At 37.4% G+C, this 26222-nt stretch overlaps 1 protein-coding gene and 1 long non-coding RNA gene across 11 annotated transcripts in view; both read right to left on the bottom strand.

Annotated features, from left to right (window-relative positions):
• Positions 1-26222, bottom strand: part of FYB1 (FYN binding protein 1) — a 172777-nt gene that overhangs the window by 28048 nt on the left and 118507 nt on the right. For all 10 annotated transcript variants that reach the window (XR_004269286.1, XM_032278892.1, XM_032278894.1 and 7 more), the window contains 7 exons: positions 24547-24703; positions 10393-10439; positions 7944-7963; positions 7343-7377; positions 6282-6402; positions 3276-3435; positions 2627-2768 (listed from right to left, as the gene is read on the bottom strand). Coding sequence is in view for 9 of the 10 variants with exons in the window: in XM_032278892.1 (XP_032134783.1) it covers positions 2627-2768; positions 3276-3435; positions 6282-6402; positions 7343-7377; positions 7944-7963; positions 10393-10439; positions 24547-24703 (682 nt within the window). In the remaining variant the exon portion in view is untranslated. The remainder of the gene's footprint in view (positions 1-2626; positions 2769-3275; positions 3436-6281; positions 6403-7342; positions 7378-7943; positions 7964-10392; positions 10440-24546; positions 24704-26222) is intronic.
• Positions 8355-10136, bottom strand: LOC116552235. Its single transcript, XR_004269287.1, has 2 exons — positions 9723-10136; positions 8355-8996 (listed from the first exon to the last, which is right to left on the bottom strand). It is a non-coding gene; the product is annotated as an uncharacterized LOC116552235 (long non-coding RNA).

The following is a 26222-nucleotide window of genomic DNA, read 5'->3' as shown; positions in this document are numbered from 1 at the left end:
GAGGAACTGCTTTTTGAAGAAGTTGCAGTATACTCTATACTCTCCGCTTTCTTATGTGCCATTTTGACATTTATTTTTCCTGAGTCTTCCCTCTGAGCACGATGCATGAAGCAGGCTGTTGGAATTATGTGAAGAGCTGCACTCTGCTTGGCTGCCACTCTTGGCAGATACTTTTCATCTTGGATTTTTATACCAATTTCCAAAGAACAGGGTTGTTGGAATCAGGAGCAAAGCTCCTGTTTTATTTCATTTCTAGAACAATTATTCACTTCCTAAAATGGCCTGTTTAGAATGTAACATATTTGATGAAGTGAAGAAGAGGTAGAGAGAGCAGGGCATGACAGGAGAGGAGAGGGAGAGAGAGAGAGAGGTACATGGAAGGAAGAAGGTTTGCTATGAAATGGAAGAGGGGTATTTACATTTGCAATTCTTTTTTTCTTCAATGTTTCATATTTGCTGTAGATATTGTTTTAGTGGAGAAGAAAAAGAGAAGGAAGGACAGCTGTCAGGGGCTGTGCTCTGAAGCCTCAAGTCTGCTCCTAGAGTTTCAAGCACTCACAGCCATCGCTGTTCACTCTAGGGAATCAGGGAAGAGCCGGTAGAGTGCCCGAGCCAGGAGTCAAGAGCAGGAGGGAGAAGAAGATGATGCCTTTTCTTCTTATTCTTGCCAGGGCAAGCTGCCGGCTACACTCAGCATCTTCCCTTTCTCTACTAAGAACAAAGCATGTTCTGTTATGAGATCTCTGGCAGCAGCAGCTGCAGTTTCAAAAATAAAACATGTATAGAAATGGCTTCTTTAATTTTCTTATTAAGGGTGCATAAGAGAGGGATAGATGCTAGTAAATATTGTGGGGCTATGCTTGTTTAAAATACTGAGTGTTAAAACCATACAACTCTTCCAACTTCCTTCTTTTACTAAAGATTCTTTTCCCATTACTTGTTTACTAAACTGGAGCAGGTTTTTAGAGTTATGGTATGTATGGATTCAATAAAATAGAAAAAGGTGATAATGCTAGTTTTGGGAAATAGTCATCCAACATGGCTAAACAAAGAAGTTCCATTTTAAGAACATCATTTTTTTCCTGGATTTATTATTTTTTTCTTGAGAATGCACATCAGTGTAAATATGTGTTCATTGATGTAGCTGGAAATCTTTCACCAAAAATTAAAGAAATGTTCTTTTAAAAAAACAAATAAAAGACACACACAAGGTGTATATACATTGGTAATATACTTGATATACTTACATCCAGAAAATTCTGGAAATTACAGAATATGACAATTTGGAATTTCAGCTGACCTCAAAACTGGCATTTACTGACTCACACTAGGTCAATGTGTTTCTTATGACTAAAGTCTACTAATGATCTCCAAACTCTGGTGCATGCGTTGTATATTTTGATATATGTTGCATAATTTATGCTTAGAACATGGTAAGAAGGCATAGCAGGCTATAATTCATTTTAGAAAGACAAAACTACTAGAAAGACACATAACAAATTTAACTGATACCATGATATAAAAGATCATAAGAGGAAAATGTAATTCTTCATATGCTTTATAAGTGTATTACTATATTTATATTGGTATTTTAGAACTGGCTGACAATTAACATTGTTTCTTTTGAAATTTGAGTTACGAAGAATGCAGACACAGTTTTACCTAGGTGAAGAGCTAGCACAGATTATGCTTTTTGGGATTACAATGGAGGTTTTCTAGTTTTATAAGGTAGTCATAAAAAAAATAAAGATTTTGAACTGGGCTAGAGATTTTTCTCCTTTTTTCCTTTCAACTTGAGATGATTATGGCTTTAACTGAAAAGGGAGGCGTTGGAGGAAAGAAGGAATGAAAGGAGAAGGGGAATGGAAAAGTACAAAAGACATAAAAGAACAACAGAAAATCAGAACTGGAACAAAGAGAAGAAGAGGAGAGATGGAGAGAGAAAGGAAGCAGAAGACTGAGAAAGGAAAGAAGGGAAGGAGAGGTACAAGGGAGGGATGGCCAAACTCCTCTCATTGGTCCTCCAGAAAAGATGTTCTATTCTGTTCCCCTATACCAGGAAGGTGTTCCCATAATTCTTAGAGTGAAGGTCACTTTAATCTAGTGGAGTAAATGGGCCATGAAAAGTTGGACCCTTAAATGACACCTAGGGACCATAAAGAATGAAGTTTTTACTTTTAAAGAGCAAACTGAGGTTGCAATGGAGTCATTTTTTAGATATATTTTCAAAAATAACAACAAACATTTAGAATCAGAGATTTCAGACAAAAAATGGGGTAAATTTTATATTTTATGCTTCATATTTCACCAAATCATACTTATATTAGGCATATCCCTAAGATCAACTCATAATGAACATTATAAAAGTGTTTTAGAATGACAACACATTTTACAAGATCTGGCAAATGGCCCACTATATTTCAAGTAGTATTTGATGCATATCATATAGAAACACTATGGAGTTTCAAATGACCTTTCACCCATGTTGGGATTATTGTAAGTGGTCATTTAGTTTAGTGATAGAGAGCAGTAGGAGATATGGAAGGTAAAATTCTAGAATCTTAAAATACAAAATCTCTGACAAGGAGACAGTTTGATCTGTTCTACAATACACACTTGCACATACCTGCTAACATCATCCTGCTCTGCAACATCATCGTATACTTCTTGGTCATCTTCAGTAGGTCTTGAAAGAGCACCAAGAGAGTTTTTTTTCAGTTTCAAAGAATCATAGTCAATCTCTACAGCAGTTGTTTTAATATAGCCATCTACCAAAAAGGGAAAGATTTATGTTCAGGCAACTGTAGTTTAAATAGTTTAAAGTTGTGAATAAAATATTAATTGCACATTTGCTCTTTAAACACTCCCTTGATTTATTTTCTTGTAGTTCTGATTTATAGACCTCCCAGGTAGACCCACATTTTACCGTAGTCTGTCAAAGTCTATTCCTGTTGTAGTTTAATGTAAGCCTACATTCTGTTTTAAAGATTCTAAAGTGATTCACATGAAGCATTTTTTCTTTTTAACATCAGTGAAAAACCTAATGCTCTTTGTTCCTCCTGGAATAATATAAAACTTTACATTATTTCCCACAAGAAAGATAACACAGATGAGGTGAAAATGGAACTCTACCTGCTATTTAACATTTTCCTACCTTTGTCCACCCTGGAAAATACTCCTAACTTGATGCCTATGAGGAGTTCTGAAGGAATATGCACATTGATTATTGCCTCGCAAAGAAAACACTTTGAAGCTGTAGAGAAATTAGCACTCACATGAACCTCTTGCTGTTCTGCCCAGCCATTTTCCTTCTGGGTTGTCTGTGATGCGTATGATTTCAATTTGCTCTCCTTGCTTGAAGCTCAGTTCATTCTTTCCTCCTTTGACGTCACAACAAGCTTTTGCAAGATGGATGACTTGAATAGGGCCTGTTAGCTGCAAGGAGAAAAAAATAATCACCTGTTAGCTGCAAAGAGAAAAAAAATAAAGATTCTGAACTTTATATGTAAGCCTACATTCTATTTTAAAGATTCTAAATAAAAAGATTTCCTTACTATTTAGAAAATCTTTAAGGAATGCAATTTTGAAAGATAATAAGTCTGCCACTTGCTAACCTACCTATAACCAACATTTATAGGGTTTAACTAGAAATTGAAGGTGAATATTTTCTTATAGGAAGGGTTAGGGAAAAATCACGGAGGCTAAGGAGGACCAGCTAAGAACAGGTTAACATGTGCAGGGGTCAGGGGAGTGAGGCAGGGATCTGTTGACCTAGGAATTCTGGAAGAGGCCTGCAAAGGCAGCCCCCATAGCTGAATAGCACTTATGTACAACAATCCATGCTGTGTGCTATTTGTCTTTATGGGATATGCCAGGATTCTCTTTGGAAGATGGAGTTTTTTCCCCTTTGTATTGTGTAGTTATTCTAATGCATCTCTGCAGATCTAAAACACCAAAAGGAAGATTAGGTGGTGGTGCTGGATTGAACTTGTGGGAAAAGCATTTCCTTTTTTTTCCTATCCTTTTAATTTTTTTTAACTTTGTGGTAGCTGCCTGTTTGTAAAATTGGAGCAGACATTACCTGCTATAAACACGACAAAATTTCAGAAATAGGCTTGCCAATCAAAAAATAGCAAGCAAATGTCACACGAGGTTTTAAAAATTAATATTCTGAATAGTATGGTGGCTTATTAGTAAAAGGGTAATGATCTTGGTTAGACCATGAATCCTAAACTCTTAATTTTCTAACCCTAAATTGGTGTCTTTACAACAGAATTTCTTGAATCTTCTGATATGCAAATATGCATTATGACTTTTAAAGATCTACCTTACTTTATTTATGATGCCATTAATTGTAAACATGTATCATTATCATGCACCACGAAGAAATAAAGAAAATAAGTTAAGTTAAATTATGATATGCCATGATGTTGATGAGGCTCAGTTCTCGTATTTATTTAATTTTTTGCATATTATCTATTAACATCTTGTGGAAGGAATATAGCTAGCGAAGTCCTACTCTTGATAAACTTTTGACTTCATATTTAATGGTATGATTTCCACACCCTATCTTTTCTTACTAAAAATATTATTTGAATGAATGAGATAATATAAAACTGATTTCTCCAAAAGAAACATATGGAAAAACCTTACATAATTCCTTTAAATCTACAAACAATCTCTTCATGGAAAGTATACTATATAAATTTTCATAAATTAATTGAAATTAATTTTTCACTTGAAAAAGATAAACAGTGGTAGTCATGCATTTTGTGTGAGTAAAATGTTCTAATAATATTGTAATCATAATTTTACTTATATATGGCAAGCTTTTTCAAAATCAAATGAGAATGTTATGATACAGTGCCTGCTGTGTATTATTTTAGTTCTGTAACAAACTTTCTGGAGTAATGTCATTTATTCTCACTTAAGAAATGGCTGTGCATGGTGGCTTACGCCTGTAATCCCAGCACTTTGGGAGGCTGAGGTGGGTGGATCATGAGGTCAAGAGATCGAGACCATCTTGGCCAACATGGTGAAACCCCATCTCTACTAAAAAAAAAAAAAAATTAGCTGGGTGTGGTGGCATGTGCCTGTAGTCCCAGCTACTTGGGAGGCTGAGGCAGGAGCATTGCTTGAACCCGGGAGGTGGAGGTTGCAGTGAGCAGCGCTTGTGCCACTGCACTCCAGCCTGGTGCCTGGCAACAAAATGAGACACTGTCTGGAAAAAAAAAAAAAAAAGGATTAAGAATCAGGGGCTCAGAGAAGTTAAGTGAAAAGCCCAGGATCACATAACCTGTATGTACAACTAGGATTTGATTCAGTGTGTCTAACTGACTTGCTGCTATATGTTTTCCCTGTACCATGCATTGATTGAACCTTTGCTTTAATACTATAAATATACTGGGAAGTCATATATAAATCAAATTTTTTATAACTTGAACCACATATTAAATGCTCCAGAGGAATAAATATTTAAAGAAGCCATACTGTGAATTCTTTTTGAAAGAATAATTTTGTAATTCAGACAATCACCCTAAATATGTCTGACATGCTAGACATATTTAGGGTGATTATCTGAATTATCCGTAATTCAAATAATCTGTGGTGGATGAGCCTTGCCATCAAAGATGGTGTAGCCAGGAGAAAATAGCCAGTGAGTAGTGTTCATTGGTGGTAGTAATGGTAGAAGACACACAATTACCAGAGATCAGAGAATACAGAGATCAGAATCCAGGTAGACAAAGAGGGATGAGAAACAGCAGGTATCAGAAGTCTGCATGTATATAGACTTAAAATAAAGGCAAAAATGTAAATCAGGTCTAGATTCTAGTAACGTAGCTCATGGAAATCTTATTCTGAGACAGGTCTGGTTTACCCTGGGGACATCTGTGTCTAATGCCCCACTATAAAACAAACCACAGGGATATTTATGTGTGTGATGCTAAGCTCATGGTATAACTAGGCTATATTATAAGAAATGCATTATGGGGAGAGCCAAGATGGGTTTGAAGAAGCAAATATTCATTCACTCAATCAATATTAAATTTCCTGGGTGCCCACTAATTATAAAACACCATATTTTATTTAAATTTTATTATATTTGTTCAGGGATAAGATGGTGTGTTGGACAAAAAAGTACTGTTATGAAGATAATTGCTCTTTAGAAAACAACGAGTAAGTAATTCTTCAACTATGTAAAGTTTCCAGAATGGTATCCCTTTTGTGTGAGAGGTATAAAAAGACGTTACTCTTTCACTCATCAGCAAGCAAGCACTTACTTTAAATTTCTTCTTTATTTCTTGTTCTTTCTTTTCTTTCTCTTTCTGTTCCTTTTTCTCCAGCTCTAATCTCTTCTTTTCCTCCTTTTCTCTTTTCTTTTCTCTTTCTTTGGATGCTTCTCTATGAATAAAAATTGTTAGATTGTTTTCACATCGGCAGGTGTTGAGGCATCGGAGCTCCCTACCTAGAAGTTTCTACTCACAACAGAAAAGGTGGCATCTGAAGTATGGATGAAGGTAAAAAACCAAGGGTTGTCAAAATCCAGAATGTGTGAGATTATTTTTAAAACCAGTAGGAGGCACACAGCTATAGCTACCTTCCAAAGGCTCGGCTTTCCCTGACAACTGGTGCCAGCAAGTTGAAGCCACCATTTATAAAGGCCCCATTCTTGTTGTATGTTGGCATAAATAGAATCCATCTCTTTTTCTCTCTGTCATATGCACACATGCCTGTGCATTCACAGGTACACATATAAACTTTGGCTCAGAAACTTGAGTCAGAATTGGTTGAATAATTACTGGGTATAAAAAATTAAGATATGTGAGATCACCATATGATAAAGTAAGATAATATATTCATTTCTACTTTCACCCACTTTCCAAGAAATTTCTTTTTCAAAAAACTTCTTTTTTTTTTTTTAACATCTTTTCACTTTACCAGCAGACACCTCTGGGCTCCACGATAAATTATTTTTCATGGCACCCCTGTGGGTGGAGGTCTGTTCAGGTGAAGAAGGTGTAACAGATATTAACTCATCTGCCCAAGGATACACTAAGATTAAGAAATCCAGATTCCTGTCTCTGATTCCCTGCCTGTGGTTTATCTCATAGACTGCACATCTCTGGCCTCTCACACAACAGCTTTTTAATAGAGTCCTTTGTAGAATTCTTAGAGAGCTAAATAAGTTTTGGTCTTGTAAATTGAAATAAAAGTTATTATATGTCAGTCATTTGAACAATTCAAGCTTCCCCCCAGTGGTGTTATATACCCACTCTCCCTCATACAAAATATTATATTTATCTTTGAAGAAAACTGCCATGGTTAAAAATGTAATTCATACATGTCTTCATATGTTTCTCCTTCACTATCTTGTTCCTATAAAGAAAAACATTGATGATGATTAATTTTTATTATTTAAAAAGTTAACATACACATACTACATTTCTTAGACTTAAAATAAAGGCAAAAACATAAATTTTTAAAATTTGAACTACATATTAAATGCTCCAGAGGAATAAATATTTAAAGGAACCATATTGTGATTATTTTTGAAAGAATAATTCAACTACTCAGTAAAACAGCTATTTGCCAGTTTATGTAATTTAAGTGTATGGAAGTTTGGCTTGCTTAAAATATTTCCTTTTCTCCTTATAAATAGACTGGGAAAGCAAAAACAGAAAGATTTTTTTTTCTATGCTATATAAATCAGATGTACAGTCAGACTAAAGTTTATGTTCAGCACTACAGCATTTTAATGAGTCAGTGTGATGACTGGTGTGTAATGTCTTAAGCATTTTAGATGAAATAAGATTAGAAATGGAAAAATATCATTACTCATAAGAATTTTCATTGTTTTGGTATGTACCAATAGGGAGTGAACCATAATACTTGTTAAATATTCTAATTATATTAATATAATATGAGAAGAAAAGAAATCTGACCTCATCAAGATTTCCAGCACCTAAAAGATTAAAAAAAATAAAATTTAATACATTTGTAATAAGGAAGCACTTTAATATAAGATTATTGGATATAATATAATAATATTCAAAATTGTTCATAATCTAACAGAACTTAAGCTTTAGCAAAGATATAGAAATAAAAAATAAAATATATACTTTAGATCTTTACTGTGGTTTTTTTGATGCTGGTGACTTAATTATAAAGTAATTTCATTGGCTTTCATAAAATAATGCAAAGGCCAAGAAATAATTAATACACTATTCCCTTTATGAAAAGGGATGTCCTTTGGTTTTATGAGCTTGTACGGAACATGGTGTATTAAAAAAATCACTGTTTCATACCTTTTTACTTATTAGTTCCCAATGATTTGTTTTTATGTATCAAACAAATCAAGTTAATTGGATTAAAAAATTTAATGCTCAAGAGTTCATTGTAATATCAAAAATAATTACTGAACATTGAAACATAATCTAATATTAAGAGCAATAATATAATAATATCAATAATAAAAACAGTGTGGTGTTGGTATAAGAACAGATAAATAGATCAATGGAATAGAGCAGAGAATTCAGTGACATACACAAATGTACATAAAACAGCCATAATATACACATACACACACATTGAGCTGATATAATATAAAGGTAGCACTATAAATTAATGAGAAAAGGATGGATTGTTTAGAGTACAGTAAGGAGAAAAGTGGCTCCATACTTGGAGGCAACAATTCTGGATTTCAACCACCTCCTCAAAAGGGACTGCAAAGAGATCAAATACCTAAATATAGTTATGTGATAAAGTCTACAGAAAAAAAATGAGAACATTTTTATTTTCTAGGAAAAAGGACTTCTTAAATAACTTAGCATAAATTACAAAGCAAAATTAATGAATTTGATTATATAAAACTTTATGTTCAATAAAGGACAGCATGGGCTAAGCTAATAGACAACAGACTGAATAGAAGATATTTGCATTGTTTGAAGTTGACATGACATTGATGTCTGTAACATAAAGGAACTCCTACAAGTCAACTAGAAAAATATACCAATCCCAAGAAAAAGAATGGTCAAAAGGTAAAAAATGGCAACTTACAGAAGACGAAATCACAAAGGCTAATAAGCAAATAAAGTGCTCAAACTCAAGAGTATGCAGAGATCTAGAAATTAAAACGAGACAGCTGTGCATGGTGGCTCACCCCTGTAATCTCAGCACTTTGAGGGGCCGAGGCGAGTGGATCATGAGGTCAGGAGTTCGAGACCAGCTTGACCAACATGGTGAAACTTTGTCTCTACTAAAAGTACAAAAATTAGCCAGGCATGGTGGTATGCACTTGTAATCCCAGCTACTCAGGAGGCTGAGGCAAAAAAATCGCTGGAACCCAGGAGGTGGAGGTTGTAATGAACTGAAATCATGTCGCTGCACTCCAGCCTGGGTGACAGAGTGAGAGTCTGTTAAAAAAAAAAAAAAAAAAAAAAAAAAAGAGAGAGAGAGAGACATAATTTGATACATATAAGAAAAAAATGAAAAACTGAATAATGGGATCGATTGATGAGAGTGTAGATAGATGGATCTCTTCTGGAGAGCATGCTGGTCATATTCAGTCAATATAAGTTTTCCATAGCTCTGAGCAACCATTATATATCTTAAAGTCTCTGAGAGGTCCATATGGAGATGAATACAAGAAGGTGCATTGCACTGTTGTTTGTGGTACCAGGGAGTCTGAGGCAAGTGAAATGTGGATACATACCATGGAGCACTGTGTAGTTGTTAACAGCAACAGAACACACAGTGATATGAATGGGCCCCAAAACCACATTATGCTGATTGTGCAAAAAACCTAGAGAAACCTATAATATACTCTTTACGTGAACTAAATACATGCATACATGTCACAATATGTGAGGAATTTGTGCAAATACACATACACATTAAATGTTAGAATATTTGTCTGTAGGAAGGAACAGAAACAAGGATAAAGGAAGTGAGTCATGAAGATGAAAAGGAATAAACAAATAAAACAAGAGAGGAGTCTTGCACAGACCAATGATGATAATGACCCATTAATGAGCCTACAAGAATGATTAGCTCACTTTGGGAGGCTGAGGCGGGCAGATCACTAGGTCAAGAGATCGAGATCATCTTGGCCAACATGGTGAAACCCTGTCTCTACTAAAAATATAAAAATTAGCTGGGCATGGTGGCGCATGCCTGTAGTCCCAGCTACTCAGGAGGCTGAGGCAGAAGAATTGCTTGAACCTGGGAGGCGGAGGTTGCAGTGAGCCGAGATTGCTCCACTGCACTCCAGCCTGGCGCTTGGTGATGGAGCAAGACTCTGTCTCAAAATAAATAAATAAATAAAATAAAAATGATTAGCTCAAACTTCTGTACCTGATTTTACAAATAAATAAAATATGTTTTGCCATTTACCATCAGAGTGCATGACACCATCTTGATTATCTTCATTGACAGGACTTCTGAAAACAAGAAAGAGGAAACAGTGAACATGGAACAAGTAGGTGTTCACCTTACAATGAAAAAGGGAAAAAGAATTATTTTGTGAGTTATTCTTTTCTCTTGAACATTTGCTCCGATTTAAGGCTTCAGACATCACTAGCATAGGCTTTAGCCTTATATTTATGCTGCTTTTGTGAAAAAAATGGAGAACTGGGAAACTTGAGCATAGCACCATTCGTTCAAAGTAGGCTCATACAATTAATCCATTGCTTCTGGGGGGTAATATGCTTTTCACCAAATTGACAGTAAATTAACACTTCAATTCTGAAATTATGAGGGCATTTGATTGGTTCTTTGGTACATATACAAAAGAGAATTAGATCTAGGGCTGGACACGGTGGCTCATGCCTGTAATCCCAGCAGTTTGGGAAGAAGCTGAGGCAGATGAATCACTTGAAGGCAGGAGTTCCAGACCATTCTGGCCAATGTGGCAAAACACCCTCTCTCCTAAAAATATTAGATTGGTGCAAAAGTAATTATGGTTTTTGCCATAAAATGAATGGTAAAAGCCACAATTACTTTTGCACCGACCTAATACAAAAAATTAGCTTGGCAAGGCATTGTACACCTGTAATCTCAGCTACTCAGGAGGCTGAGGTGGGAGAATCACTTGAGCCTGGGAGGTGGGGGTTGCAGTGAGTTGAGATCGAGCCACTGCACTCTAGCCTGTGCAACAGGGCAAGATTCTGTCTCACCAAAAAAAAAAAAAAGAGAGAGAGAGGGAACTATAATAGTTCCAATCCCTGACTCCTACCTTTTCTCCAGATGGTTTCTTCTTGGCTTTACTTTTATCGCCCTGTCCTCCAAGGTGCTTCATTTCAATGGCTTCACTCCAACTGCTCTTAATAGCATTATCAATATCTGGGCCCCACAAATCCCTAATTATGTATATAACCATTTATATTTTCTATACCTCGCAGGTTGATTCCTAAACACAGCTGGAGAAAATTGCTGCCAATTTTACTGATTCTGGACATTATAAACAATTGATATTCAATCTCAGCTGTATCTGCCTCTGCTGTTCAACAATCTCATCACTCTTTCTTTGTAGTCAGCCTTCTCTTGCATTGTCCTTCTCTGTACCTATTAAAAATGTTTACTGCTTTCTTCAGTCTGCCATTTCTCTCTTTTCCCTATAATCAGATGACCTTGTTTCTTATTTCACTGATGAAACAGGTCGTTAGGTGTGAACTCTCTTGAGAAAATACATTTCCTTAACCCACAAACTCACTCTGCAGTTACACACACCCATCCTTACCTTCTCCCTACTCTCTGCGCCTGTGTTCTGAATTTCATCTGAATTCTCAGTAATTTTACTCCTTCAATTACCCACTTTCTTCCATGTGTTGCTTTATTACTTACATTCTTCTTACTTCACTCTTTGCCCTTAAATCTCTCATGCTTTGTTTTCTCTCTCAGCCCAAGTTACTGTCATCCATAAGACACAAACACTTCACTTTACCTCTGTGAATTCTTCACATTACCATAAGATATTCCTCCTATAACCAGCCAAGCTAAGAAAAAGCTGTCTTTATTCTGACTTGACTTCCTCTCCTTCCATGCATTTCTTCCCCCACTGCAATCTTTCCTCTATTGCCACTTCTTCCCTGAAACTATTCTTAAAAATATTAGCTACCAAATCCACTGAACCGTCTCAGACCGCATCTTACTCGACTGCTTTCTGGCCATTGACGGTATTGGCCATTTTGCCCTCTTTGAGTCTTCTTTGTTTGTTTCCATGACAAACAGCTCCTGGCTCACTTCTTGTCTCTCTGGCCACTACTCCACAATTTTCTTTGTGGTTTATTTTCTTTTGACTTTCTTTTTAAGTGATGATGTTATGTTGTGTTCTTTCTTTTTTCACTTTGCAGTTTTTAATAAATGATTTTCTATACCTCCACAGCTTTATATGTGACCTTAGTGTTGGCAAATTCCATGTTGAAATCTCTAGCTCAGGTTTCTCTTTTGAGTGGGTGTCCTATAGCCAGTTCTATATTAACATCTCAGAAACTGAGGTTTCTCCCTTTTAGCCCAGCCTAAACCTGCTCTCCCAATTAGGTTTCTTTTCTTGTTGGATGGCCCCACAATTCACATATCCATCGCACCACAACTCATTCGTTGTTTTTCACTCATCTTCCGTCTCATGTCAAATCAATCATTAAGTTCTCCATACTAATTCACTTCCCTCTTCCATTTTCCCCTCTCCTGCTAGACACAAAAATCGCATTATATTATCTCTAGAATCAACTTTTGCAGTAGCCATCTGGTCAGTGTTCTAGTAATCAGAATTACTCCTTCTCTTCCCTATCCTGAGAGTCCCTTCTCCAACTTTTGCCATCTTTCTAACACAAAAATATGATTATGTTACTCTCATGTCCAATAGTCAAACTCCTTAAAGACTTAGGAAACATAATTGCTTGAAGAAGAGATGCTGGTTGCAAAACTAACCCCATTTGAAGAATGTGGGCTGGAAGTGCCTTTTAATCACTAAAACTATAAAATGGATACACCTGTAACTCAGGAAGAATTGTCATGGATATCTGTCTCAGTCTCCACCTGAGATGGTAAACATAGGTAGAGTCTGTTAATCTAATAAAGTCACTTTAAAAACAGAAAATTAAAAATTTAACTTATATATGCTTAGCTTTCTATTTGAGTAAGTATAAAGGCCCTGTTAATTAACTCATTTAATTGGTCATGACAAGATGCTTGTTTCCTTTAGAGAGTCTTTTTCATCCTTGGAACATTTAGAATTAAGTACAGACATGATGGAATAAGCTAAACTCTTGGTAAAAACAATTTGTGGAATAAGTTTTATAACCATTGGGACAATATGTATACATTTAAATTTTTTAAGTATTTGTAATATTTAAGAGATTTGTTACATTAGTGAATATTCAATTAGACTTGCCACATCAATTTAAAATTTGTGGTTTAGACTTTCTAAATTTTAGTTGAAACCTTAAGGAGTCTAGGTATTGTCAATGGCTGCTCACATCAAAAAAGGAGAGTCAAGCAAACATTATCAGTTCCTGATAAAAGAATACACCAAAAAAATAAAATAACTAAATTTGATCAAGCCACCTCTACCTCCCACTGTCAATTTATAGGAAATACAGAGGAGAGAGGAACACATAGCTATATTATAGAGAGTAATCAGCAAAGTATAGATGATGGGGAACTATAGTATCCACAAACAACTTGATTTCCTCAACAAATAAATTGCAAATAATTTTAAAAAAAGGACATGAGGAGTGAACCCATATCTTAAAAGAGAATAATGGGCCTGGTGTGGTGGCTCATGCCTGTAATCCCAGCATTTTGGGAGGCTGAGGTGAGTGAATCATCTGAGGTCAGGAGTTTGAGACCAGCCCGGCCAACATGGCGATACCGTGTCTCTACTAAAAATACAAAAATTAGCCGAGTGCGGTGGCAGATGCCTGTAATCTCAGCTACCAGGGAGGCTGAGGCACGAGAATCTACTGAATCCAGGAGATGGAGGTGGCAGTGAACCAAGATTGTACCACTGTACTCCAGCCTGGATGACAGAGCAAGACTGTCTCAAAGAATAACAAAACATAAAACATATATAAACATATATGCCAACAAAGATATGAATAATTTGGATTCTTATTCAAATAACTTAAAACACACACACGTTTTAAGAGATCATTGGAAATCAGAACACTGACTTGATATTTTATATTAATACACAGAATCTATTTTTCTAGGAATACCTACTGAAATATTTGTAGTTGAAATTATATGATGTTTTGTATTAGTTTCAAAATAATATAAGAGGCAAGTGGGTGGGGGTATAGATAAAACAAGATTGGCCATGAGTTTATGGTTGTTGAAGTTGGTGAAAAGAACATGGAAGCTCGTTATACTATTATTCCTGCCTTTTATATGCTTAATTTTTAAAAAATATACTTCTTAAAAAGTATAAGAAAAATCTAATTGCAAATGCTATTGGATATTTAAGGGTACTGGTTGTGGTTCAATTTAATAGATTTATGAGAGCCATTTAAATTCTTGGGAGGATTTTGTTTAGTGGGGTGATTAAATGTGTTCATTCAGGTATTTGGAATGTTTAAAAATAAAATCAAATATGTTAATATATACATGCAATATGAAACATCGAAGGAAGTTTCATTAACCACTTTTATTTTTTTTTATTTTTATTTATTTATTTATTTTTTATTTTTTTTTTTTTTTTGAGACGGAGTTTCGCTCTTGTTACCCAGGCTGGAGTGCAATGGCGTGATCTTGGCTCACCGCAACCTCCGCCTCCTGGGTTCAGGCAATTCTCCTGCCTCAGCCTCCTGAGTAGCTGGGATTACAGGCACGCACCACCATGCCCAGCTAATTTTTTGTATTTTTAGTAGAGACGGGGTTTCACCATGTTGACCAGGATGGTCTCCATCTCTTGACCTCGTGATCCACCCGCCTCGGCCTCCCAAAGTGCTGGGATTACAGGCTTGAGCCACCACGCCCGGCCTCATTAACCACTTTTATAAACAGAACTACTGATTTGAAAGAATTTAGTTTGAGGCATGTGAGCTGTCCCCCTGAAAACAATTCTAAGTTAAATACAAATTACTAGATGTATAAATAAAATGACAAGTCATATAACATAACTTTAAGTACTTAAAGTAAGATAGGCCTTTGCATTATTAACTTTGATGAACTGAATATTACTTAAAAAGAAGAAAATACTTAAGACATTTAAATACACTGACATTGTACAGAGTAAAATCCATAGCTCTTTTTATGGCATACAGGTTCTTATGATAAGCCTTGACCTGTACACCTCTATTTCTCATAGTTCCTTTTCTTACATGATCTTCTCACATATTAACACTAAACTCACATGCTGTCTGAATACTCTCTGGTTTTCTGTTCCTCCATGCTCAGCCCATGCTTCCCTTCTTTGGAATAATCCATCCTTATCAGCATCTCCTGCTTGTGGCCCTCGCATTCTTTTTTCTTTTCTTTTCTTTCTTTTCTTTTTTTTTTTTTTTTGAGACAGAGTCTTACTCTGCTGCCCAGGCTGGAATGCAGTGGCTCAAGCTTCGCTCACTGGAATCTCCGCCTCCCAGTTTTAAGAGATTCTCCTGCCTCAGCCTCTTGGGTAGCTGGGATTACAGGCATGTGCCACCACCACGCCTGGCTAATTTTTGTATTTTTAGTAGAGACAGGGTTTCACCATGTTGGCCAGGCTGGTCTCAAACCCCTGACGTTAGGTGATCCACCCACCTTGGCCTTCCAAAGTGCAAGGATTACAGGCATGAGCCACTGCACCCGCCCTCCATTCTTTATTTATTTATTTTTCCCCATTTATTTATTTTATTGCATTTTAGGTTTTGGGGTACATGTGAAGAACATGCAAAATTGTTGCATAGGTACACACGTGGCAGTGTGATTTGCTGCCTTCCTCCCTATCACCTACATCTGGCATTTTTCCCCTTGCTATCTCTCCCCAGCTCCCCACCCCCCACCGTCCCTCCCCTATTTCCCCCCAACTGACCCCAGTGTGTAGTGCTTCCCTCCCTGCGTCCATGTGTTCTCATTGTTCAACACCCGCCTATGAGTGAGAACATGCGGTGTTTGATCTTCTGTTCTTCTGTCAGTTTGCTGAGAATGATGGTTTCCAGGTTCATCCATGTCCCTACAAAGGACACAAACTCATCGTTTTTGATGGCTGCATAAGATTCCATGGTGTATATGTGCCACATTTTCCCTATCCAGTCTATCGTCGATGGGCATTTGGGTTGGTTCCAGGTCTTTGCTATTGTAAACAGTGCTGCAATGAACATTCGTGGGCACGTGTCCTTATAGTAGAACAATTTGTAATCCTTTGGATATATACCCAGTAATGGGATTGCTGGGTCAAATGGAATTTCTATTTCTAGGTCCTTGAGGAATTGCCACACTGTCTTCCACAACGGCTGAACTAATTTACACTCCCACCAACAGTGCAAAAGTGTTCCTATATCTCCACATCTTCTCCAGCATCTGTTGTCTCCAGATTTTTTAATGATCGCCATTCTAACTGGCGTGAGATGGTATCTCAATGTTGTTTTGATTTGCATTTCTCTGATGACCAGTGATGATGAGCATTTTTTCATATGTTTGTTGGCCTCATGTATGTCTTCTTTTGTAAAGTGTCTGTTCATATCCTTTGCCCACTTTTGAATGGGCTTGTTAGTTTTTTTCTTGTAAATCTCTTTTAGTTCTTTGTAAATTCTGGATATCAGCCCTTCGTCAGATGGGTAAACTGCAAAAATTTTTTCCCATTCTGTTGGTTGCCGATTCACTCTAATGACTGTTTCTTTTGCTGTGCAGAAGCTGTGGAGTTTGATTAGGTCCCATTTGTCTATTTTGGCTTTTGTTGTCAATGCTTTTGGTGTTTTGGTCATGAAGTCCTTGCCTACACCTATGTCCTGAATGGTTTTGCCTAGATTTTCTTCTAGGGTTTTTATGGTGTTAGGTCTTATGTTTAAGTCTTTAATCCATCTGGAGTTAATTTTAGTGTAAGGTGTCAGGAAGGGGTCCAGTTTCTGCTTTCTGCACATGGCTAGCCAGCTTTCCCAACACCATTTATTGAACAGGGAATCCTTTCCCCATTGCTTGTTTTTGTCTGGTTTGTCAAAGGTCAGATGGTTGTAGATATGTTGGGTTGCCTCCGAGATCTCTGTTTTGGTACCAGTACCAAGCTGTTTTGATTACTGTACCAGCCTCCATTCTTTAACCCTCTCCTTAAACACTCCTTCCTCTGGGACATTGTCTCTGACTTCCTTAAGCCTAATTATTGCATTGCTTCTCTGCATCATCCATCCATCCATTATAGTGATTATTCTGTATTCCTTTGTAATTATAGGGTAATTGCTTCAGGTCTCTCTTTTCACTACCAAGCCATAAACCCCTTACGGAAAGGGATTGTTACTTTGCTAGTTAATTTATTATGATGATTATCATTTTAGAAAGTTATTAGAATAATTCCTGTCATGATAGGCTTTTGATTTTTTTGATGAATTAACAATATTCCAGTAATACCAAGAGCCTAACTTTTATTACGAAAGCAAATTATCATTGGTGAAAAGGATGTTAGATCAAAAAGACGACCGGATTTAAGTAATTTACTTCCTCAACACCTGTATGAATAACAAATACTTCTAAAAGGAAGGGTATTTGCATAGCATATTCATACATGTGTGTCTGCACATTTATGCAAAGCATTTATTACTTGTAGACAATGTTTGCCTGTACGCATTTATTTATGGACCCAACATTATAACATATGAATCTTAGTTCCACTTTATATAGGCCTGAATTCATAAGATGTATATTATTAAAATATTCAATAAATAATGGTGGTGAAGAGTAAAAGGAAATGAGATGAGGAGGAGAAATAGGAGCAGGTGTCACGAGTAAATCCAGATCAAACTGTCAGTAATTGCTCCAAGGGTTCCAAGCACTGAGAAAAGCCCCATAGAGAGATTAAGAGAAAAACAATGGAACCAGCCACAGTCTAAGGCATAGGAAACTAAGCAGAGGAAGAGGGTGAAGGAGAAGAAAAGAAAGCTTACAAGTTATGATAATAGGCCTATTCAACAAGGCCTCTCACTGTAGATCTTTGTTTTTATGCTATAGCATTTAGAATTAAATAGGAAAAGTAAAGTTAATGACTGTCATTTTTAGAAAGCTTATTAGCTCTTTATTTCCTGACGTATAAAGATGTAAAACTGTTGACATTTAAACTTTGCTTTCTTGTTTTTTTTTTTTTTTTTTTTTTTGGGGGAGGGGAGACAAGATCTCACCCTGTCCCCCATGCTGGAGTGCAGAGGCAAGATCATGGCTCACTGCGGCCTGGACCTCCCAGGCTTAGGTATCCTCCCACCTCAGCCCTCTGAATAGCTGAGACGACAGGCATGTGCCACAATGCCCAGCTAAATTTATATATATATGCATGTGTGTGTGTGTGTGTGTGTATTTAAAAATACAATGTAACTTTGGCCTCAACTACTTTATTTTTAAAGTTATTTAGGATTTCTGATTCTTACCTGTCTCGAATGTTTTACACCCTTAAGACATCCTGACCTGAATGATATGACTTCAATCTACTTCTGGGAACAGCTTTAGGAGTAGGCAGATCAGGCTGCAGATGAAAAGTCCACCCTGTCTTCTGAAATTCATTCCTTGATCCCAGTTAGAGATTCCAGTCTATACCTCGGGAGAACTGTAAAGCTTAGGGAAGCCATTCCACCTTGTTGCTCTAATGCTGGGCTCCTCCAATTCTCCCCTCTCTCCACCCTTATCATTATATATTTGTAGAGACAGGGTTTCACCTATTCATGCATTTAGCTTATAATTATCAGAAGTTTTTTTTTTTCTTTAAAGAAGGAGGAAGAAATCTACATGATACGTTAAACTTTGTTCTGTACTTGCCTTTATTGAGAGTAAAATCCTGTGGCCTTTTCTTTGGAACATGTCTTCCTATATTTAACCCACAAGGAATTTGAAAACTGACTTCTTGAAGCCAACACTTTCCATCTGGCGTGAGCGAAGACTAACTGGCAGTGGACTACTGATACGGCAAGTCTCAAGTTTCAGAACATTTTAAGCAGCTCTAATTAATAAAAAGGTTATAACGGTAAATTCTTACTTTTCCTCCAATTTTACAGACAAAAAAATAAAACATGCACACAAACAAAAACCAAGAAAATCCCTAAAATAACTACGAATGATTTCAGGGCAAAAACTGTGGAATCTTTCCTTTTCTCACCTTAGTCACTTCCCATTATTATTATTTTTTATTACTTCACTTTTTCTGTCTCATTACTATTAATAACCATGTAATTTGTTTGACATGCCAAAATAACCATTGATTCTGTTTTCATATGAAAAATTAATTATGATGTTAAAATTATAATTTGAAAAAATACCAATAAATGTATTAAAATGGCTGGGCGCAGTGGCTCAAGTCTGTAATCCCAGCACTTTGGGAGGCTGAGGCGGGCGGATCACCTGAGATCGGGAGTTTGAGACTAGCCTGGCTAACATGGAGAAACCCCATCTCTACTAAGACTACAAAAATTAGCTGGGTGTGGCGGCAGGCACCTGTAATTCCAGCTACTCAGGAGGCTGAGGCAGGAGAATCGCTTGAACTCGGAAGGCTGAGAAAGGAGAGTCACTTGAGCCTGGGAGGCAGAGGTTGCAGTGAGCCAAGATGGTGCCACTGCACTCCAGCCTGGACGACAGAGTAAGACTCTCTCTCTCAAAAAAAAAAAAAAAAATGTATTACACTAAAAGATGTTGATTTGAACATTAATAATGATAAACATACTCTTTTGACCCATTTCATTTCCTCTTCAAATGTCTGAGTAAAAATAGCAGAAAATGTAACTAATTTCTGACCACTAGGTGGGGAAAAAATACAATTTAAAATACAATATAACTTTGGCCTCAACTACTTTATTTTCAAAGTTATTTAGGGTTTCTGATTCTTGCCTGTCTCAAGTCTTTTACACTCATAAGACATCCTGGCCTGAATGATATGATTTCAAGCTACTTCTGGGGACAGCTTTAGGAGTAGGCAGATCAGGCTGCAGATGAAAAGTCCACCCTGTCTTCTGAAATTCCTTCCTTGATCCCAATTAGAGATTCCAGTCTATACCTCGGGAGAACTGTAAAGCTTAGAGAAGCCATTCTTCCCCTCTGCTCTAATGCTGGGCTCCTGCAATTCTCCCCTCTCCCTTACCTAATCCTTTTTCCCTCTTGACTGGGTCTTTCCCATCAGCTTACAGACATGCTGTTATTTCCATCTTTAAAAAGCCTTTTGATCTCATTTCTCCCTTCAGGTACAGTCCCATTTCTTTGCTTTCCCTTTCTTTGTAAAGGAGTTGTTTTTTTGTTTTGTTTTGTTTTTTTTTTTTTTTTTTTTTTTTGAGACGGAGTTTCGCTCCTGTTACCCAGGCTGGAGTGCAATGGCGCGATCTCGGCTCACCGCAACCTCCGCCTCCCGGGTTCAGGCAATTCTCCTGCCTCAGCCTCCCGAGTCGCTGGGATTACGGGCACACATCACCATGCCCAGCTAATTTTTTGTATTTTTAGGAGAGACGGGGTTTCACCATGTTGACCAGGATGGTCTCGATCTCTTGACCTCGTGATCCACCCGCCTCGGCCTCCCACAGTGCTGGGATTACAGGCTTGAGCCACCGCGCCCGGCTGTAAAGGAGTTGTTTATATTTGCTCTGTGCATTTCCTCTCCTTTCATTCTCTTTTAAAGCCCTTTCAATCAGGCTTGCTTCCCCACCACTCCTGACAACTTCCCCTGCACTGACCTCCACAGTCCTCACTTTCTGGTCTCCACCAGCACCTGACACAGTTGCTCACTGACTTCTCCTTGGATGCTTCCTTTCCTGGGCTTCCAGGACTCCGGCTTTATTGGTTGCTCTTTTAATTCTCCTTTGCCCCTTCTCCTCTCCCAGGCCTCAGAGAGTTACAGTACCCCAGGGCTCAGTTCTTTTCTTCTCTGTTTACACTCCCTTCCTTGGTCATCTTAACCAGCCCCATGACTTTCAGTGTGAAATATGTTCCTATTTCTCTCAAGTCTATATTTGAAACCCAGAATTATCTCCCAGACTCTCCATTTCTTACTCAACTGGATGCTTAAAAGGTACCTCAAACTTAACATAGCCATGACCTCATCTTTGTTAAACAAAACTTGCTTACCTTTGTTAAACAAAATCTAGGAGGCCATTTTTTTGGACTAAATTCCTATACTGGGCCCCAGAAGACCAGACTGAAAATCAAAATGGAATCACCTATGCTCACCAAACTGAAACTGAGTTGTCTTCTGGCCTTTTGGGAAATCATGAGAGACAGAGAATGGCCTAGTTGCCCAAAAAGGCCAATTTTCATCTTTCATAACTAAGTTCTGTTTTTAATCTTTACAACAAAGAGTGACCTGAAGTCAGCCGATGTTAACTTCCATTATCTTTCTATTGTTCTGGCTCCCTGTAACTGCCTTATAAGGAAAGTAACTTTGAAATGACCAATCTGCCTTTTGTTTTTTGTTTCTGCTTCTTCAGTTCTTTTTGTTTATAAAGCCAGCCTCCTCTGCTTCACTCATTGGAAAACTCACTATATTTTATGAAACAAAGTGTTGCCCGATTCTAGATGTGCAAATAAAAACACTTGAGATCTTTAGATTTGTTGTAATTTTAACATCTTCAGCCTTTGACATCTTTAGCCTCCCCATGGTGGTGCTTGGGCTGATGGAAGCATGATCCTTACATTTGCTTGAGTGAAAAACACTGGAGCCACCCATTTTCCTTCGTACCCTAAATCCAAATTCCGTTGTCTTTTCCTTCAAAATACACCCAGTATATGCACACTTCTCACTACCCACACTGTTCCCATCCTGAGCAGTGCTACTCCATATCTTGCCTGCATTTCCATAACATCTGACTAACAGGTTTCCCTGCTTTGAGAATTGTCTACGTACTGCCTCTTCTCAGCATAACCATTAAGGTGATTTTTACAAAGTACAAGTCAGAAAATGTCACTGCTCTGCTCTGACTCTTTGAGTGAGTCCCATTTCACTTAGGATAAGTACTGCAATCCTATCACGGCTTACAAGCCCCTACATGAGATGACTCTCCCTACTGTTCCTTCCGTTGCTCTCTCTACCTGCTCTCTCTGCCTAGAACAGTCTTCTTTCATGTCTAACTCCCTTACTTCATTTGCATCTTTGCTCAAGTATCACTTTCTATTAGGTTGGTGTAAAAGTAATTGCATTTTTTGCCATTGAAAGTAATGGCAAAAACTGCAATTAAATATAAGGGAGCTACTCTCACCTCTCAAGTAACAACATGCTATCCCCAAACTCACCCTCATACTCCACCTCCGGTACTTAACTCAGCTCCATTTTCCCTCTAGGAAATATCTCGGGAAGCATCAAGTGCTAATACCATATACTTTACCTGTTTATTATTTATTTACTTATTTATTTATTTTTGAGACAGGGTCTTGTTCTGTCACCCAGGCTGGAGTGCAGCGGCACAATTACAGCTCAAAGCAGCATTGCCTTCCTGAGCTCAAGCAATTCTCCTGCCTCAGCCTCCTGCGTATCTGGGTCTACAGGCATGCACCATCATGCCCTGCTAATTTTTAAATGGGTAGTAGAGACAGGTTCTCACTATGTTGCCCAGGCTGCTCCCAAACTTCTGAGCTCAAGCGATCCTCCCTCCTTGGTCTTCCAAAGTGCTGGGATTACAGGCAGGAGCCACTGTGCCCAGCCCTGTTTATTATTTTTATGTATTTAGTCTCTTGGCCCCTGCTTTGCAGGGGTCTTTGTTTGTTTAGTAATATTTCCTGAACTTGTATTACAAAGGCACAACATAGTAGCTCAAAAAATATTTGTTGCATGACTGTAAAGGAAATCTATTAGCTCTTGACCTGAGAGTGGTATTTGATTAGAAACAGGAGGAACGCTTGCAGGTTGGCAAATACTCATGTATATGTTTTGAGGACTGGTGCTGTGAGCAGCACAGAAACACCTATATCTTTCACAATTCTTCTTACAGACTACTCCATACATTGTCCCTTCATGTGAAATGTGACCTTTTGAGCCTGAACATCAAGACCCATTTTGCTTTCATTTCCTCTATGCATTTCTAGCTTCCTCTACATGGGGAAAATTTTCTAACCCAGATATTGCTTCATTGTGGAATTTATGTGAGCTTTATGATGGGAGTGTGAAAGTCATTCACTACACACATTTTCCCTTTTGAAAAAAAAGTAGCTGGATATCATGGAGCATTAGAGGCTTTAAATTGACATCCATAAATTCAAATGCTTAGAAGGGTATGCTGTTAATATAAATGCACAAAGCAGGTCATATATAAGATAATAGCCATGAAGCTGCTCTAACACCCTCTACTTACTATCCTTAAACCCCCAAGAAAGCATATTAAAGTAAAAAAAAAATAGTAGTGGTTTTCCATGACAAATATGTTTTCCATCTTTTCCCAAAATTGTAGTCATCGCGCATTATAGGGAATCTGTCAATCCAATAGTGTTATTAACAGTTTCCATTACATGGATTATGGATATTAAGTACTTTTGTTGTAAGGAACATCAATCTGGTAGGGGAATTTAAGTGAAAAAAAACCAAATTGTACTAAATATATTGAGATATTATTTGTGATGAAAGAGAATCACGTAAAGCAATTTTCTACAAGAAGAAAGGAAATATCTAGTCCATTTTGTCTTAAGGATTTATGCTTGCCATTGTCTGGATATTCTTCTTAAAATGACATTTCATTTTATTCCAATCTGCCACGGGCTTTTTCCTTTACCAACTATTCTATTAAATCCTGGATAAGCAACCCATACAGTGCTGAGATTGCTGAAAAATACCATCTAAGAACATTTAAGCAAGAGCAGGCTTGACTAAAAGTTTCCTAAACACCCACCAGAAATTCTGAGGGATGAGAGAAAATCTGTATTTTTTTTTAATTAAAGGAAGCTATTTAGCATAGTAGTTTAAAGCACGTTTACTCTGGATTCAGACTAACATTCATTGAAATTTTTATTCTACACTATTTTGTGATCTTGGAGAAGTTACTTGGCTTCTTTGCAGAGCCAAAGTTCCATTTCCTCATCTGAAATAATGATGATACTACCTAATCGATGAGGTTATAGAGACGATATATGTAAAATGCCTAGCACATCACAGGCAGTCAGTAAACATACGGTGATGAGGTGGTGGTGATTGTGATAGCAGAGGAGTTGGTGGTTCTCAGGAAAGCTTTAGAACTTTTAAAAACAGTGGAAATTTTCTTCAAATAAACGCTTAAGGGGAAACCCAACATAAAACAGATAAATAAGATTCTAGGGGTATGAGCATTGCCAGCTTGGCCAGCTCTTCTCTCTGCCAGCTGCCCAGTTTCGTAGACCCGGAAGTTTCCCATGGAACCCTCAGCACTCAACCAAGCATGGTTTGAAAATCTATGGCAAGACACTGGGAAAGAAATGGCAAGATAATCTTTTGCTTACTTGAGGTCAAATGGAGGTTTAATGTTTCTGGGAGGTAGGCTTGGGGCTGGTGGTTGTGTTGGGTGAGATGCTGGCAATGGTGGTTGGCTGGCCGGATGGGCTGGTGGAGGTGGTGGCGGGGAAGTTGTTGAGTAAGGCATCTGGTTTTTGCTAGTACCTAAGAAGCAAAGCAAACAATACCATGAATTAAGAAAAATCTTCAAAAACAAGATTATTGATTGCAACCATAGTTGGCTACAAATTCAAGAGTTTGGCAAAAATTAACAATTGGCTGTATGGAATTTCCAATAAAGAGTATGTTAATTTTATTATTATTACCATATTGTATGCTATATATCTTTTCTGAGACAGGGTCTTGCTCTGCTACGCAGGCAGGAGTGCAGTGGGTCCATCATGGTTCACTGTAGCCTCAAGCTCCTGGGGTTTCAGGATCTTCCTGTTTCAGCTGCCCGAGTAGCTGGGACTACATGCATGCACCATAACACCCATATATATATTTTTTAAAATATTATACTTTCTGTAGAGATGAGGTCTTGCTATGTTGCCCAGGCTGGTTTTGAACTCCTGGGTGCAAGCAATCTTCCTGCTGTGACCTCCCCAAATGTTGGGATTACAGATATGAGCCACTATGCCCGGCCTTATTCATCTTTTATATCAATAAAATATATTACATGTATGTATACATGCATAACACACATATACACACACAGACACACAGAGCTTTTCCTGGTTGTTAAACACTTATCAGCATACCATTGCTGGTACCTAAAACCTTCCTAGGTTCTATCTGCTAAATCGTGACTAGAATCACTTGTCTCTGTATCTTCCCTCTTTCCTTTGATCCTCTTCCTCTCAGTCATTCCTCCATTCGATTTTTCATGTCATATCTTGGGTTTTGGAATTAGGCAGGTTGCCTTGTTTCCCCAAAAATGGAATTTAAATTTCTTTCTCATTTTGGGGTGATTTTCTGAGAGGAAAAGAGGGTAATGTCTTGACAAACATTTCTTTTTAATTTTACCTGCCTTTGAGCACGAATGAGGTAATGTTTTTCACGTTTATAACCATTTTCCTTTTAATAGTATTATCTATTCAAATACTTTGCCTATTTCAAAAATAGCATTTTCCTTTTCTTATTGGTTTCTAAAATCTTTTTATTAAGGATATTAATCTTTTTGTTTCTTAACTGGACCAACTGGACGTAAGTAGGCGGCTTTGAATCCTGCTTTTGCCTGTCCATACATTAAAAAATATACCATAACAAACAAACCTCTCTATAAAAACTTCAAAAAAAATACTGCACTTCACTATAAATTTCCTTACAAGGGTAATACCAAGGTTTTACATAGCATATGCCATGAACAAATTCCTAATTTCTTTTTAGATATTTCTCCCCGTTGCCAAAGCTCTTCACTTAAGTAATTGCTGACAGTATTGTCTCCTCTCTTCATTCTCTGACCTCACCGCAGTGTTCTTCTTCTTCCTGGAGTTTTAAAGACTGCTCAGGCTCTGCACTGCAGACTCAAGGCCCTCTTGGCCAGATACAGCTCCCATAAGAATAGTTCCTCTTTTGCAGCTATTTTTGGAGGTGGAGGTAGACAGAATTAGTTCCCCTATAAATTTCATGAATAAAAAATTCCAACTCAAGATATTTATGTTAGAAATGTTGAGTCCAGTTT

This window comes from Sapajus apella, unplaced genomic scaffold (genome assembly GCF_009761245.1).
Source record: "Sapajus apella isolate SASKATOON/1434 unplaced genomic scaffold, GSC_monkey_1.0 scaffold11, whole genome shotgun sequence".
NCBI classification, from domain to species: domain Eukaryota; kingdom Metazoa; phylum Chordata; class Mammalia; order Primates; family Cebidae; genus Sapajus; species Sapajus apella.
Note: the sequence above shows the minus strand (reverse complement) of the source record. Positions and strands in the feature narration are given on the sequence as shown.